This window comes from Prosopis cineraria, unplaced genomic scaffold (genome assembly GCF_029017545.1).
Source record: "Prosopis cineraria cultivar Desert tree isolate PC_DT_omini unplaced genomic scaffold, ASM2901754v1 PC4, whole genome shotgun sequence".
Classification (NCBI taxonomy): domain Eukaryota; kingdom Viridiplantae; phylum Streptophyta; class Magnoliopsida; order Fabales; family Fabaceae; genus Prosopis; species Prosopis cineraria.
In genome coordinates this window covers 42,604,183-42,621,441 of record NW_026555335.1, presented here as the reverse complement: position 1 = coordinate 42,621,441, position 17,259 = coordinate 42,604,183, and the positions used below count along the sequence as shown (strand labels likewise).

General features: G+C 36.7%; 3 protein-coding genes across 4 annotated transcripts; 1 reads left to right on the top strand and 2 right to left on the bottom strand.

Annotated features, from left to right (window-relative positions):
* Positions 1–274: 274 nt before the first annotated feature.
* LOC129309861 (presenilin-like protein At2g29900) lies at positions 275–1,929 on the bottom strand. The gene is made up of 2 exons (XM_054951608.1): positions 528–1,929; positions 275–383 (listed from the first exon to the last, which is right to left on the bottom strand). Exons 1-2 carry the CDS (start codon positions 1,862–1,864, stop codon positions 290–292), a joined length of 1,431 nt encoding a protein of 476 aa, XP_054807583.1. The 5' UTR covers positions 1,865–1,929; the 3' UTR covers positions 275–289.
* A 5,153-nt stretch (positions 1,930–7,082) lies between these two features.
* LOC129308273 (60S ribosomal protein L4-like) lies at positions 7,083–10,589 on the top strand. Its single transcript, XM_054949341.1, has 2 exons — positions 7,083–8,273; positions 10,264–10,589. The coding sequence occupies exons 1-2, from the start codon at positions 7,170–7,172 to the stop codon at positions 10,375–10,377; spliced, it is 1,218 nt and encodes a 405-aa protein (XP_054805316.1). The 5' UTR covers positions 7,083–7,169; the 3' UTR covers positions 10,378–10,589.
* An 82-nt stretch (positions 10,590–10,671) lies between these two features.
* Positions 10,672–16,086, bottom strand: LOC129308272 (uncharacterized). Of its 2 annotated transcripts, XM_054949340.1 has the most exons (5): positions 15,977–16,086; positions 15,760–15,892; positions 14,325–15,448; positions 13,220–13,641; positions 10,672–11,682 (listed from the first exon to the last, which is right to left on the bottom strand). In XM_054949340.1, the coding sequence occupies exons 3-5, from the start codon at positions 15,208–15,210 to the stop codon at positions 10,930–10,932; spliced, it is 2,061 nt and encodes a 686-aa protein (XP_054805315.1). In that variant the 5' UTR covers positions 15,211–15,448; positions 15,760–15,892; positions 15,977–16,086; the 3' UTR covers positions 10,672–10,929. The 2 variants fall into 2 exon arrangements, with proteins under 2 accessions (XP_054805315.1, XP_054805314.1); XM_054949339.1 differs by having other exon boundaries at positions 15,760–16,082.
* Between the last annotated feature and the right edge of the window lie 1,173 nt (positions 16,087–17,259).

The window sequence follows — 17,259 nt, the reverse complement described above, 5'->3', positions numbered from 1 at the left end:
ACACGGTACTACAAAAAGTATTCCTGCTGATTTCAAATGTACCAAACAAAAGTATTAGAATATGATTATCATTCTCATTCTTATTTCCATTATTCTAAAGGATTTCTTCTTTCATCTAATTTGTTCACAATGCTCTGGTTTTGCTTCGGTCGGCCATGCAGTATCCAATCCAATGTTCGCTAAATAAATTCATAAGTTATTTAGTGAAGAACCAGTACGAAGATAAAACAGAACTCTAAACATACAGTATAATCTGTATTAGATATTAGTGATGAAAAAGAATCTAGCATCAATGATCGGGAGGGCAAAGATGCATACCGCAGAAGCTCAAAGTAGCTAATATTACTGATAAAAATAAGATAAAGCTCAGATAACTTGACTGCCTACAAAAAAAAATGGATGGGATATGATCATGATTTCTTGAACAATAAATCGCAGGCAAGCACCAAATTCAGGAATTATGATTTATAGGTTAGAACATCAGGAGGTTCAGGGAACATTGCAAAACAAATGGTTCAAGCAAGAACCTGGTCAAGAAATAAAAGGATAATCCCAGCATTATTGACACTGGAAGAGCAGGCAAGGCTTTCTGATACAATGCTAATAGCATTAAAGTGATGCCCAGCCCAGCGATGATAGCAAGATAACATGAATACACTGCCATATAATCATACATCGCTGCCCTGCCAACCAACACACTGTAGAAAATGAAATCTCCTAAACCTAGCTTGATTGCTCCAGATGACCCTAATCCAATTCCCTCTGGCATCAAACTTTGACTTGCCACTGAATCTTCATGTCTGTGGAGCTGCGTATTCATTTCATGATCAATCAGGGGTGTAGAGAGCCCTGACTCAGTTTCTAAAACCCGTCCCTCTTCAGCTTCCACCAGATTTCTGCCATTATAGATGCTAGAAGAAGGATTTGAATTTGAAACAGCATCTTCCCCTACCAAATTTGCGTCTTCATGGATGGCATCTGAAGCATTGCTGATCAAATCTCGGTTAATAGCGTTCCCTGTATCAATATTGAAGTTTGATTCATTGTTTTGGGTTTCATCCAGCACAGAATTTACACTTGGATTGGAGTTCTCAAGCCCCCTATCTCTCCGCACCCTCCTCTGACTCTGAGTTAAATAACCCCTTGAATCCTCATTATCATAGTTCACTGGCCTGGCCTCATAAACCAGTGCAGGAATTTCTTCATCTCTTGAGACTGCAAGTTCCACCAAAAGCCTTAGTGGCCCAAACGGTAATAGAACAGCAGCAAGATCATATAGTGCCAGGGCAACGAGAAGCACCCAGGTGGTCCATTCAGGTAACATGGTGAACCAGTAAGCAACTAGCATCCCAATAAGAATCAAGTATCCTTGAGTCACAACTATTGCCATTTTGGACATAAATACAGCCAATGCACCAGCGACAGCAAAATTAAACAAAGCCAGAAAAAAGGTCATGCAATCAACAGGGATACTAAAATCTTCAATAAAGAGGAGTGCAATTTCACCGCCCAAGAATCCCAAAACAACAAAGGAAGAGAACCCCATGTATAGTTTTAAGAATCTGGTGCATCTAAGATAGAAGAGAAGTACCAAAACAAAAGTTGCAACAGTGACAACGGCTACAAATGCAAGGGAGTTCAAAAGGGCACCCACTAATTTGTCCCAGAAAGAGTCTGAGCTGGTCTCATTGTATGCAATGGTGGCTACGCTGGAGATTAATGCTGAAAAAGAGTTGGAACTGGTATCGAGGACTGAGACCAAGAGGACGACCAAAAACATACAGATTGATACTGGTGCGATGATTCTCACAATTTCTTCCCCTAGAAAGTCGATGACGCTTGTGCGCCTCTGGTTCTGGGCCATTGTAGAATTGAAAGGTGAAAAAGATTCAAGCTTTCTGTAAGTCAGCGAGCGTCTTGGTTGGTGGGTGTTTAGGCATTTTTGATTATTTTTTTCCATCTGTTTTGGCTCGGAAACCTGGCGAACGGTTGGTGCAACCATTCCCACGCGGGTCCAACAGGGAAAAAGGGAACGCCCTTTTAATACTAAAACACTCTTTTTATGAAAAAAATCTCGAACGAAATCCTTGTTATCACTTGGGGTTCTAATTTTGTATTCTTTAAAATTTTCTTTTTTGTCAATGAATGTAAGATACACACACATGACTAAAAATCTTATAATCTAGTGACATGTAAGTTTTCTAGAGTTTTTTTTTTTAATTCAAGGGTTAAATGAAATTTAAAAAAAAAAAAACAAGGGCAAGCCGAAAGCTTGAGAACTAAAACAAGGATAACTACATATTAGTGAATTAAGGATCAGGTGGATGTAAGCCAACCAATTTCTTGTATGCCGAAAAATTTTCTTAGCATTGAGTAGTCACCGTATGTATAAAGATAAGCCTAGGTGTGTCATGAAAACTGTTTTTGGCCATTAGATCAACGCACATTATGTTCTCTCATCTTGTGTGAAAAACTTCAACTTCCCATTCTTTATAAAACAGGTCGTGAATATCAACCAGTAAGGCTCTTAAAGGATGGATACCTAACAAATTCCTTCTGATCAAGTTTATAGCGTTCAAGGAATTTGAAAAAAATCCAAATCTTAGTCAAGCCAAGAAACCTGGACACTATCAAATTAGATTTAATTGCAATGAGTTCAGCCTCAGTGACCGAGCAATATCCCAAGTCTTGCTGAAATCCCATAATCCAATCTCCTTTGTCATTGCAAATAACTCCTCCACAGGCTGCACTTTTTTGTCTTTCCATAGATCCATTTACATCAACACAAACTACACCATTAAGGGGTAGAGTCCATGTTCTATTTGGTTGAGAAAATCCCTGGAAAACCATATGCTATAGTTCATTATCCACTGCGCTCTCCATCAACAGGTATTTTCCTCTGTGTATGGCCTCCGTAGCTAAGAAGTTGCTTCCTTAAACACAGATTTACACCTAGATGTCCAAAGAATCCAACAAAAGGTGGCAAAACTCTCGTATAATCCTATGAGCTGAATTTTCCCTTGGCTGGTTTGTTCTTAAGAGTTTTAGTAGAGCCCTTGCAAACTACCATGAAAAAACTAGACAAAGAGTTAGAGTTAAAACATAAGACCACACGTCTCTCGCTCTCTCACAATCTCTCAAAATATGCAAGACTGACTCCTTACAGTTACACCATAAAGAAGTGTTTGATAGGCCTCTCCTAGCTTTAAGTGAGTTTGTAATTAATTTCTCATGAGATAATTGCCACAAGAAGAATTCAATTTTTTCAAGAACTTGCCACTTTCGAATTTTATTCCAAAAGGGAGTACCACTCATCCCTTTCTTCTGGGTAAGAAAGTTATAAGCACTCTTGATCGAGAAGTTACCATCACCTACTAGCTTCCATGTTAGGCAATCTTTATCATTTATGGTAGGAGGAGTGATTTTATATAGACAAGACATATCCCAAGAGGGAAAGAGATCCTACCAAGCATACGTGTTCCAACCCCCACTCAGAAGCATATGGTCAGCCACACAATTGCTTGGATTGACTTCAAGCAATTTGATGATATACTCAATAAGGGGTTTATCCTACTTACTTCACCAAAAGCTGGTGTATAATCCATTGTTAACTTTCTTCTCGAGCCATCGAAAAAACATTTCCCAAACCTCCATGACAGATTTCCACGTTATAGAGGTGATTTGGCGTTTATTGATATCTGACATGAGATCATCGCCATATCGATGCTCAGCTCTCAAACATCTAACCAAGAGAGCATTAGGTTGAGTTACCAATCCTCAATACAATTTTATAATGAAAGCCTCATTATGGTGCCTTGAATTTTTAATTTCTAAGACACCTACTCTCTTGGCTTTCGTAATCTGGTCCTAAGCAATAGGATGCATCTTACTAACATTAGTGTCTTGGCACCACAAGAAACTTCAATCAAGTTTTTCAATCTCAAAAAGAGTACCTTTTAAGAGAAGAGATGATTGCTTATGATAGTTAGGAAATGTTAATATGACTACCTTGATAAGAACAGTTCTGCCTGCAATGTTAAGAAATTGACAATTCTATAATGAGAGTTATTTTCTAACTTTCTAGACAATAGGATCAAAAGTGGATTTTGTAACTCTATAATGGATTACTAGTACTCCTAAATACTTACCAAGATCAGCTTTAACCCTAATCCTAAGGACTTCACTCAATTTCATTTTCTTGTTGAAATGAACATTATGCAAACATAATGCTTTGGATTTGTCCAAATTGATGCGGTGACTGAATACAGCATGGAGACTTTGCATCTCCCTCTTCACCTCCTCCATCTAACTAACAGAAGCTTTTGTGAAGAGAATGAGATCATCAGTGAAAAATAGGTGGAAAATGCTAGGCCCTCTCACTCTAAAGTTCAAAGGTTTCCATCTTTTTGCTTCACATTTAGATTTAATAAGTTGCCCTGAATGCTCTATGCATAGGATAAAAATGTATGGGCTCAAGGGATCCCCTTGTCTGATTCCTCTAGAAGGTGTAAATTTTGGACAATTCTCCCCCCTCTACAAAATTCTCATAGAAGCAATTGTAGTACAAGCTATGACGAGATTAATAAAGTGATCGTCGAAACCAATCTTCATTAATGTATCATGAATGAAATCCCAATTGAGTTTATCGAAAGCTTTCTCAGAGTTGAACCTTAAACTATAAGTTTATTCTTTAAAATTTATTATTTTAATAATTCAAGGGTTAATCAAGTTGATTCTTTTAATTCAATAGTTAAATGTAAGATATAAATGACAAATCTATGAACGATTTGAACTCTAAACTAGTGTTTGGTGCATGTTAACCTCCTAAACATTACATTAGTGGCAATCTGGCCCTTAACATTGTTTGAACTAAATGTCTGTTAACTTGAGTGGTGGGGCCCATTATGCCTTTGACCCTCCCCTCCTTTCTCCCCTTCTCTCTCACAACGTCTCTCTCCTCCCATTCCTCCTACATGCCTAACCCCATAAAGGTGAATCCATATGGTAGTATCATTGATGCTGGCAACAACCATGGCTATGTGTCCAATGTCAATGTTAAGGAGTTTCAGCTCAGACTTGATTCATTATTACAACATCTTAACAGTCCTTTTATAGAAAAAATGCTATGGTATGTGATTTTTTCACCCTTTGAAGTATGTCTGTTAACTTGAGTGGTGGGGCCCATTATGCCTTTGACCCTCCCCTCCTTTCTCCCCCTCTAACCCTCCCCTCCCCTTCTCTCTCACAACGTCTCTCTCCTCCCATTCCTCCTACATGCCTAACCCCATAAAGGTGAATCCATATGGTAGTATCATTGATGCTGGCAACAACCATGGCTATGTGTCCAATGTCAATGTTAAGGAGTTTCAGCTCAGACTTGATTCATTATTACAACATCTTAACAGTCCTTTTATAGAAAAAATGCTATGGTATGTGATTTTTTCACCCTTTGAAGTATGTAGGACATTCTGAAATTGTTGATTTGGCTTTATCTTGATATTGTAAACCATATTATTAGCACTCATATCTAGAGAGGGAGAGAGAGTAGGAGAAGATACTTATTTTTGGAAACCATCCATTGATGTTCCTTTTCTATTAAATCTGCATACTCTTCTCTTTTTATAGGTAATGTGTAGCAACCAAGTAGCCTGTGGAAGTGCTTCTGGAAATGGAATGTTCTGAAGAAGATGGAGACATTCCTTTAGCTTCTTAAAAAGAACAAACTTTATATGATGCAACTAAGGACAAAGAGAGGAATCTCATATTATAAAACTTGCCCTTTCAACTGTCTATCTACTAAATTTGCTACCTATGTTGTGTAGAGACTATGACTTAGCGTGGAAAATTTTGTTTGAGCTCATCAACCTTAAATTTTGGACGACATTCAATAGTTTAGAAGGGATAGAGTGGCTAAACTAGAGTGCTAAAAACAACTCAAATAAGGTTAGTTTCATAAAAATTAACTGGCTAACACTTTTCACTCATGTTTGCTAGGAATTGTAGGTATTAAGGTGAAAAAGATTTTTTGATTGGGATCAAAACATCTTGCTTGTCAATGTAAAAAGATGCATTTAGAAAGCAACCACTAACAGGCAACTTTATGGTAAAATTAATGCTTATAGATAGATTGAACAACTAACAACTTATTGTACTCCACCAAAAGAAGGTACTGTTTGCTTAGACATTAATGGATCAACACTGAGTTGTGGGAATGCTTCTTATAGATGTGCAATTTGTGATTATCAAGGTCAATGGCTCTCAGGCTTTAGCTTAAGGTGGGACCTTATCCACCTATTATAATGGAAATCTTGGAAATTATAAAAGGTCTTGAATTATAATAGTTTCTTGATATGGAGAATATTGAATTTTTTTGTGACTGTGTGGAGGCAATAAATGCTCTCACTAGACCCTATCAAGGGTTTCATCCTTATCGTGACATCTTTTATCATGTTATTAATTTATAAATAGGGGTTGGAGCGTTACCATTGATTTCATGTATAGAGAAATTAATCTTCTAGCTGATCGTTTAGCTAAATTTAATCATACTTTAGTTGATAATTTCTCTATCTTTAATTATAAACTATCTTTTCTTAAAAATTGAGTATGATGATAGATGTTATTAAGTGTTGTATATTCGATAGTTTAGCCTTATTTTTTTGACTTTTCCTCAATGGAATGAAGTTTTTAATACTTATTAAAAAAATCCACATGGAAGTGTACACTCTTTATTACATTAACTAATTTTTTTTAATAATGGTAAAAATTTGCCTATAAATTTTTTTTTTGTAGTATACAAATTTTTACTCTGAATTAAATAATTTAGGGAATAATTTCTTAAAATTACATTTGTTGCAAATTTTAATGAATTTGCCATTGTGCATTTTGTAATTAATAATCTCTACTGGTCAAATTATAAAATAATTTGAGACAATATCAAATATAGCTATGAAGGCCAAATAACACATTTGAGAGGGTAATTGTTTATATATTGCGAATTTCACAGGCCAACAAAAGGCAAACAAAATTTAAAAAATTGGGCCTATATAATATTTGGGCCCAAAACCTGATTCTCAAGAAACCTAAAACCTAAAAACACTGAAAACCCTGCTTTCTTGCTTGTGTTGCTTCCTCTCTAACCATCTTCTTCCTTCCCCCTTCCCCTTGCAGCCATGGCCGCAGCTGCTCGTCCCCTCGTTACCGTCCAAACCCTTGAAGGCGACATGGCTGTCGATGCTTCCCCAGCCATTCCCCTCCCAGACGTCATGAAAGCTTCGATCCGTCCTGACATTGTCACCTTCGTTCACTCCAACATTTCCAGGAACAGCCGCCAACCCTACGCCGTCAGCAAGCGCGCTGGTCACCAGACCTCCGCCGAATCATGGGGTACCGGTCGTGCTGTGTCTCGTATCCCCCGTGTTCCTGGTGGTGGTACCCATCGTGCTGGCCAGGCTGCATTCGGCAACATGTGCCGTGGTGGCCGCATGTTTGCTCCGACTAAGATCTGGCGCCGCTGGCACCGGAAGGTTAATGTGACTCAGAAACGTCACGCCGTCGTTTCAGCCATTGCTGCATCGGCAGTTACATCTCTGGTTATGGCTCGCGGTCATAGGATTGAGTCAGTACCGGAAATGCCTCTGGTTGTAAGTGATTCTGCCGAGGGCGTTGAGAAGACGAAGGATGCGATCAAAGTTTTGAAGCAGATCGGCGCATTCCCTGATGCTCAAAAGGCGAAGGACAGCCACGCGATCAGGCCCGGTAAAGGTAAGATGAGAAATCGTCGCTATATCTCTCGCAAGGGTCCTCTGATTGTATATGGAACAGAAGGAGCTAAGGCAGTTAAGGCATTCAGGAACATTCCTGGTGTTGAAGTTGCGAATGTGGAGAGACTGAATCTGCTTAAGCTAGCACCTGGTGGTCATCTTGGGAGGTTCGTTATATGGACCAAATCCGCGTTTGAGAAGCTGGATTCTACATATGGATCATTCGACAAAGCATCAGAGAAGAAGAGGGGTTACGTGCTGCCAAGAGCTAAGATGGTCAATTCTGATTTGGCTAGGATTATCAACTCTGATGAGATTCAGTCGGTTGTGAGGCCGATCAGAAAGGAAGTCAAGAGGGCTCCATTGAAGAAAAACCCTCTCAAGAATCTGAATGTTATGTTGAAGCTGAATCCATATGCCAAGACGGCCAAGAGGATGGCTCTGCTGGCTGAAGCTCAGCGTGTGAAAGCTAAGCAAGAGAAGCTTAACAAGAAGAGGAAGTGCCTCCCTAAGGTACGTCTCCCCTATTTTTAATTTCTTGCTTTTGTATATAATTAACATATAATGCTGAATCAATTACTGGGTATACATATTCATCTGCCGAGTGAAAGTTATTATGGAAATGCATTCATGAGCCTGTGTACAACTTAACATGTTTCAAACACAGTTCTAATTTCATATGGACACGTTGATTTTGTTATGTTCTGGTGTCCGTGCAAGTTTACATGCTTTTTACGTGTAAAGAATCTGCTAAGGTTACTGATGCTATCATTTTCCATGTCGTTTTTCCTATGATGCTATCATAGCAAAGTTGATAGTTAATAATAGCCCACTGGTTGGTCAATTTTCAGTCTCAGTCAGTCTGTCCCGTGAACACCCTAGCTGATACTACACTGGTTGGTCTCAGATATATTTTCTTCTAACAAGAATTACGGTTAACAATAGCCCACAGAAGACATCTAGACAGATGAGCTCCTTTGTGACCCAGGCAACTCACTAAATGGGTAATATTAAGAGATGGAAAAGTTGGATGGCGGCTTTATTAATTAATCTTGTATAGTAGGAAGATTTAGGTGCATACTGAGTTCTCTAAATCAATTCATGATGTTATTTCTTATGGTACATTCAACTCTATTTGTCAATTACAAACTCAATAGTTACCAAGATGAAGGTAGTATATGTTGAATTTTTCTTAACCAATTTATGATGGCATTTTTTATGGTACCAAGCGCACCACAGATTTAATGCATGTTGTAAGAATAAATTTCTCTCAAACTCAATTCGTTCCATTATGTCAAAGGATAAAAGTTTCTTAAGTATAGAAACAACAGCAACAACAACAAGCTTTTATCCCATTAGGTGGGGTCGGCTACATGGATTTCAAGACGCCATTGTGCTCTATCATCTATCAAGCTTTTTGGAATATTATAATTAAGAGATCGCGTTCAACAACTTCCAAGAGTGTTCTCTTAGGCCTTTCTCTACCCCTCTTAATCGGACTTAAAGTTATATGTTCCACTCTTCTCACTAGTGCCTCCCTTGATCTTCTTTGTACATGTTCAAACTATCTCAACCGATTTTCTACCATTTTTTCCTTAATAGGTGCTACCCTCACTTTTTCGCGTACGTGCTCATTTCGAATTTTATCTTTACGTATATGTCCGCACATCCATCGTAACATTCTCATCTCTGCTACTCCAACTTTATGCTCTTGCTGTCCCGTTAGAGCCCAACATTCACTACTATATAACATTGCCGGTCTGATAGCAGTGCGATAAAATTTTCCTTTAAGTTTATTAGGGACCTTACGGTCGCAAATAACTCCTTTAGCTTTTCTTAAGTATAGAAACAAAAACGATAAATAGTTTGAGGAGATCAAAAGTGGAGGCTGATTGCCCATTTTAATACTTCTGGCTGGGGTAAAAGGGGAAACACAGTATGGAAACAAGATGAGTTAGGTTGAGTCTTATTGTTTTTCTGGTCATGAGGATTAGTCCTAGAACCTCAAGCTAGTTATTAAAGCCACTTACTGTTATGTTGTATTTCATTATCCAGTTTTAAATGCAGAGAGAACTCAAATGCAGCTTTTACCTTTTGGGGCTCGCATCAAGCATTTTAAGCAAAAATATGACGCCTGCATTTTTTTTCTAATCAGCGTCACAGGGTTGATTCATTTTAAAAGTTCTGAAGAGTGAGATTTGTTTGAGATGCTGATAGGAAATGATCGAAAAACTTCGCATAAGTTCTGTTCTTTAAGTGCTTGTATATTAGCTATCTATCTATCTATCATTTTGATGTGAAATAGTAAGTGACGGAGTTATAAAACGAACACAAAATGTGCTTTTAAGTTGAATATAAATTGCATTTGTTTCAAGTCTTTATTTTTGCCGGTGTCTTTGCCCACTGTCTTGATGCATCATTTTGAGCTTCTGATTGTTGGCATTTTGGTTAGATAGTTGGCGTGGATTTGTTAACCTCATTTTACCTTTGCCCCGTTCTGCAGGAGGAGGCTTCTGCGATCAAGGCCGCAGGGAAGGCTTGGTACCACACCATGATCTCTGATAGCGATTACACAGAATTTGAGAACTTCTCAAAATGGTTGGGTGTCTCGCAGTGAAGTCATTTGCTATTGGGCATCGTTTAGATTTTGTTTTGTTCGTGTTACCTTCAGTTTTGAGACGGCAATGAAACGGGGCTTATGTCTTGTTTAATCTTATTTAAACTTTTCCGTGCACCGTGCTTATGTCTTGAATATTGATGACCTCCATGCCCACTTTTTGGCGTAACTTGATTGAAACCATTGGGCAGATCCCTCGAAAGGTTCTAATTCGCCGATTTGTGCTGTTACTAAGGAAACTGTCAAAAAGAAGAAACTCCACAAACCTGAGTACACTATAATCAGTACACTATAGAGTATTAATGGGTATCTTCATTCATAAGGTTTTATTTCTATTAACCTAATCGAACGGAAGAGGAGGGGGGAAATGTTGAAATTTTCCTCCCCCCTCCCAAGAAAAAAGAGAAAAGAAAAAAAAAACACACACACACACAGAGTAAACTAGTTTTCCCTCAATTTCTCAAAGAGGGATTCAGTGAAAGGGATCAAAATCTCCGGGAGGATCACCTTCAATTCCTACTAAAATATACAGCTTTTGAATCAAAATTCATCTTAATCCGTTGAATGCAATATCCTCTGTGCATTCTGAAAGACAGGAGAACCTTTCTTAGTCCTCTCAACGATTTTCCTGATCAACTCCATCTCATAATCAAGACCACTATTTTCACCTACATTAACATTTAATTTAGATAAACCTGAGCTTTGGCCTTCCAACATTGTCACCTTGCTTGAAGTAATTTCTCCTGACATTTTAACTGAGGAATGAGTTACAGAACCATTTACTCCACTAAGTTGAAAATCCAATGCACGCCGACCATGTGAACCTTCTTTAGGGCCAATATTGTAAATGCCTGATGGTGAATTCTCTTCTGAGTCATCTCTCTTTACTAACTCTTCATAAGCCTCATTATAAGCATCCAGTGCTTCACCTGATAAGTTCAGAACAAGAGGATGCTCCCACTCCTCATCAACCGATGAAGCCTCTCCTGTAAAGGGGGATGCCTGTCTACAGCCTGGGAACTTCCTCTGATAACGACCATTGAGCTTGGATTCTGTCATTTTCACCTTCCTCTGGCTGTTTTCAAGAGCAATCTCAAGCTCCTTCACGCGTTCCTCAAGTCTAGATTGTATAACTTCATGCAAACGCAGGCTCAGTTCATGAGGAGAAACAGCATAAGTTGTGGGAAGAGGTGTGGAAATGTCACCAGCATCGTCATTTGATTTTCGATGTGCAAAAGCTTTCCAACTGACCATGTCAATTTGCAACTCGCCTTGAGCAAAATCTGCTTCAAATTCCGGGTCAAGCTGCAAGAATTTGTGCACCATCAACCATTGTTGATTGAAAAAAGATAATGGAGGCATGATTACATAAAGCAGCCAAAGATGACGACAAGGTGAACTGACTAAGAGTAAGGTCAATGAAGAGGCTTTTCCCTCCCACTTTTCGAGGTTTCTCTAGGAAACAGACCCAGGAGGGAAGATAATGGAAGAAGAAAGGATTAACAATAGATTTAGACAATATGCATTGATACAGTGCTAATTTTCTTTTCCTCCTCGTTATATATCCCAAAAAAAAAAAAGATAAGGTCATCCTTACCTTGGCGCTAATCAAGGTGATCTTTCACTTTACTGCAAAAGCCATCACATTAATTACTACAATATAGGCCATAACATCAAATCAATCATGGTTTCCCAACATAACACTTCTACCAAATAGAGTGAGTAAATGAGAGGTTAAGTCCAAAATAGAAATTAAAGATGTCTTCACCAAGAAAATGAGATAAAATTTGAGATTTCTTACAAAGAAAGATGAGGTTACATAAAGTGAAACCAAGGGAGTAAAAAAATTTCCATGGCAGTGTTACGATTTTTTTGTTTAGCTTCTCCAGTTCAAACATCTGACCAGGAAATTTCATATAGTATTGCAATACCATTTCTACTAAAAAAGAAAATAACTAAATGAAGGAGAAAACCATCCTGCAGACCAAAAATCATGTAGAAGGTCTTCATGTAATTGAATTAACTAGATTATTTAACTTTTAAACAGTTAGGACTGTAGCTCGTATGACTTGTATCCATATTTTTTGTGTCATTCAATACTGAAATAGGCATCTGCTAAATTTTCTGAATCAAGCGCAGTTTAAGGCCTTCAAATGTATCTTACTCAGTGTATGGAAGTCAATAAAAGTACGGATAACGCTAAACTTAAAACACCTATCAAACAACATGTTGTTCTTCTCCATTTCAGAAGGACTAACGCAAAAACGCATGCCAATTGCCATATGATGGCAATAACAATTAAGACATGAAATTATCAAATAAAAGGTGCACATTCAGAACTCCACGCAATTCCCCGGGTGTTTTACTCCTGAAAAATAGTAAACTCTTGTAAATTACCTTGTGCTCCTTTGTCTAACTATGTTTGCTTCCATTAAGATCTTTAAATTGAGAAATAAATGCCCAATTTAACAATATTCATCCAAAGTGTCCACTGCTTTAGGGCCAGTTTTTTCTATTCATAAATATAGTACAATAAACTCATACGTCATAATCAAGCTACTTTAAGTCTGAGATGACAAGAAAAGCAATAAAAAACTAATATTGCTACCAAACATAAGCAAACTTCAATTTCAAAGGGGGCAATTATTCATTGACCCTTCCACCACTATCCAGCATGAAATCTATCTGTTTACGATATGCATATATGAAAAGAAATAGCATAAGACCAATGACAATAGGCATATTCTAGATGATGGTAGCAGGCATTTCATTTCAAGATTGATTGTGCACCTGTTACATTATGTAGTTACTAGAAGATGCAGGTATAAACACGTGAAATTACCTCAACAAAATCAGATAGTCTTCTATCCAGGCTAGATGTATTCATGTTCAAACCTAATCTCTCAAGTTCAGCTTCAAGCTCAGCTTCAATTTTGCTCATAGATCCTGAACTTTCTTCTTCCCTCTGATCATGTAATTCTTTGTAGTTATTTCTTGGAGAGGTATCAATATGCTTTTCCGGGGAACACCTGCTCGTGTCTCTCTCATAAAAGGAATGATCACACATGTCCAGTGGACCATAATTCTCATTATGCAGCTCCTTTACTGTTACTGAATTTTTCATTTCAAGTTCCTCTTGTAGATCTTGAACCAAGTTTTCGGTTTGCCTCAGCAATCCTCTTAAATTATCAAATTCTCTTTTATTTGTCATGGAGAAAGCTATTATGCCAAAGGAAATTCCGAGACTGAAGAGGAACATTGTATCTGACAATTGTGGAAGTATTAGCCGACACAGCTTAAGTGAAAAAAATACATAGCACCACGTAAGTTAGACATGACATCATTATATGAAAGAGCAATCTAAATCGTTGGAGGGTCGATATGTGTGGCTCCTGATACATTTCTCTGGGTTAAAAAGTTGGCTGACATCAACACGTTATCTCCCACAGGGCCAAAACACACACCTATTACCCATATATCCTTTCATGTAGAAACAAAGACAACGTTCAACTGAGTGTTTGGATTTCAATTCCTGGGAGGATTGTGAGTAAGAAATGAAATGTTCATAAATATGTGAGGATAAAAAACCAATGATTTTTTTTATTAAAAAACAATGAATTTCAAATAAATAATAAAACACAAGTTTCATTCTCTGAGATTTCAAAACTGAATGAAAAATACAATCTATGCCTGGAAGTAAGATCAAAACGATTTTTTTTAAAACAATTTTTCTTCGCAAGCATAACCAGTTTAAAAAAAGACAGTAACTAGACATAGAATGTAGAGAAATGTCTATTAGAAAAAAAAAAAAACGTTTATATCATATGGGCGTTCAAATGAATTTCCTCAAAAGTCAGTTCAGCATGAAAAAGGAAAAAAAAAAAAAAAAAAGGAGCATTTGCGTTATTGAATAGGTTAAAAAGATGTTACAGATTTGATAGCCATACCATGTTGAGAATGCATGTGCTTTCTGCTGAACACATTATTGGAAGAGCTCAATCTTCCACTCCTCCCTTTTCCTACCTTAAATTTCACCTTGTTAGGATCCTCGGAAGATCCAATTTTTGGTAAAGATGGAATCCCAAATACATTTTCATCTTTTTCATGAAAGTCTTTCTCATGCAGCTTACAGTCCTCGCTTTGAATCAATGCATTGGAAGAATCAATACTTTTTCCGCTGACTATTTGGTTCCCATCACTAACAAAAAATGACCTTGTGGCTGTGGAGGGCGATATATGAGAGCTAAAGACATATTCTTCTAATTTGGCATGTTCCTTGAGCAGCTGTGCCAACAAGCAACTGTCTAATGAACTTACGGGTCTAATAAAATGTCCAAGCAAATGTTTAGTCCTGAGAGAGATTTTCCTTCCAGCAGAATAATATTTAGAACCAACTTCTGCGGAAGAATCAGAAAAATGGAATCCATAATTGCTAGCTATGTTAGAGCTTTGCTCATTTACATTTTCAATGTCCTTGTAGTTCTCGTTTGGTGATATTGGTAATGATAGGTTTGATAGAGAAAGTACACTGCTCTTGCTGTAAGTTCTGAAGCCTCTTATTTCTTCATTATCAAGCCCTCTGATAGCTGTAGAAGCCATTTCTCCTGCCATAGGTCCATCCAGTAAATATATATTTGAAGAAAAAACTTTGCCTAATCCATCGTTCCATGCTTGTCTGGCGAAGGGACAGCTAAGGGACTCAGAATTCTCAACCTTGGAATCCTCTGAAGACAGAGACAACTGAAATGTGCCATCGCTATTCTTTGAAATTCTTTTCCAATATTTAGCTAAATACCCGGCTCCTGTAGCAGCTGCAACAACCCACAAATCCATTTTTCGCTCTCCCTTCCACGGGGAAAAAAAAACACTATCCAAATCCCACAATACAAACTTCCTTCTTTCTTTCAATTATTAATATCAAACAGCCAAGGGAAAAATATTCCATTAATTTTACTGCAACTGCCTTCAGAAGTTCTGGCAACAATAGACTACAGAATGGAAAGCTCAGAATCCCTCATTCACGAAAAACATTTCCCTCCATCCAAGTTCACGTTCAAAATCCATTAGAATCCTATCAATCACAAAAATAACTGCTTGTTATGCTTTTCCACTGGCATTAAAAACAAGGAAGGAACATACACAAGAAGAACTCAGAAGTAATATCCACTTCACGTCAAATTTCAAAATCCATCAGTATCAATCAATGTCAGCAACAAATGCCACCGAAATGAACACATTTCTAGACATGAAAATTTCAAAGAAATAAACCCCCAAGAGACTTCAGCAACTCTTAGGACCTACTTTCATGATAGAGTATGTAAAATTCCAAGCCATATCCGTCTGAAAAGCCTTTTCTCTGGGAAAAGCATAAATAAGACGTACCCATTTCGCCAAATTGCACGGCACCACAGTCAAAATGGGAGCATGGTCGTAAAGAGGGCAGCTATAATAAGATGAACGTCTCTTGCAGGTTGCAGCTGCGCCTCTGTCATAAATGAAAGGACAACGAATATCTCTGTTTTTTTAAAAAAAAAAGATAAGAAGGTTCCCTTGGAAAATCCCTTCGCACAATAGAAATTACAACACCCAACTTTCGTACATGATGTTTGTCGAATCTCGCAGGCTCAGTCGTTTGGAAGAAAACGACCGCGGACACCGTTCTCTCCACAGGAACACAGGTCACAGATAGGCTCCACCAGCACATAAAATTCTCGCCGATAGACAAAGTTTTGTTGATGAATTTTCTCTGTAAATTTTAATATTTTCTACGGTCACCATGGCCTCACCGTTCAAGCTTAAACTGTGAAAAACAAAAAAAGAAAATTAAACAAAAATAATAAATAAAAAAGAAAAATATTTTTTGGCCGGAAAAAAAAAACGAACATATAATTATATCAATCAACATCATCAATTCTTACCGTATCAAAACACTTGATATCTACAGTGTTTTGAACTATATGTTTTACTATTTTTTATTTTTATTTAAATTTGATTAAAAAATAGTTAATGAATATTTTGTTAAAAAAAAACATAGATGTAAGAGCCATAATAAAAAAAACAGAAGTGAATATGAGACCTATTATTGAAAAAAAGTGAGGTCAATATGAAACTCATAATTTAATTAATAAAATTTATTTACATAAAATGAAAAATTTTTGCTGTATAAATTTTCATTTGCAAGCGTAAAAAATTAGATAAAATGTAAAAAAGGAATAGGACTTTTTATGTTTTTAAAGATTATGTGGGATTCATAGTAAAAATTAGTGGTAAGTAATAAAAATAATAGACATTAGATATACACTAAAATTATGAATTTTATTTATACAGAGTATAAAAAGTAGGTAGGTAATCTGATGATTTTTATTTTGAAATTTAATTTACTTAAAATAAAAAATTCTAAAGAAAATAATTTGTTACTTTTAATTTTATTTATAAGATAATAAAATGTAGAATAAAATATAAAATTAAGCAACAAATTAATTTTATATGTAGAGGATAATAAAATATAAAATAATATCCTTTAACTTTAATTTTAACTTTAAAAGAATCCTTCTTTCATTAAAAAATGTAAGACATTTTTAACTGAATTTCACTCCTTAATAAAATAGTTATCTATTTTTTAACTAAACCTATCTTTTTATATTTATCCCTATTAAATACTTTATTATAAATATAAAGTCATTATCAATAGAGACACTTTTGAAAAAAGGCAATGATTACACCTCAAAAGACTAAAAATGTCTTATATTTTTAAATATCTAACTTCTTAAAAAATACCTTATATTTTTGAATGAGGAGAGTATATCCTTTAAATGTTTTGTCAACAACTTAAATGATTTTTAAATAACACTTACTCCCTCTATTCCTACTTATAAGATAAAG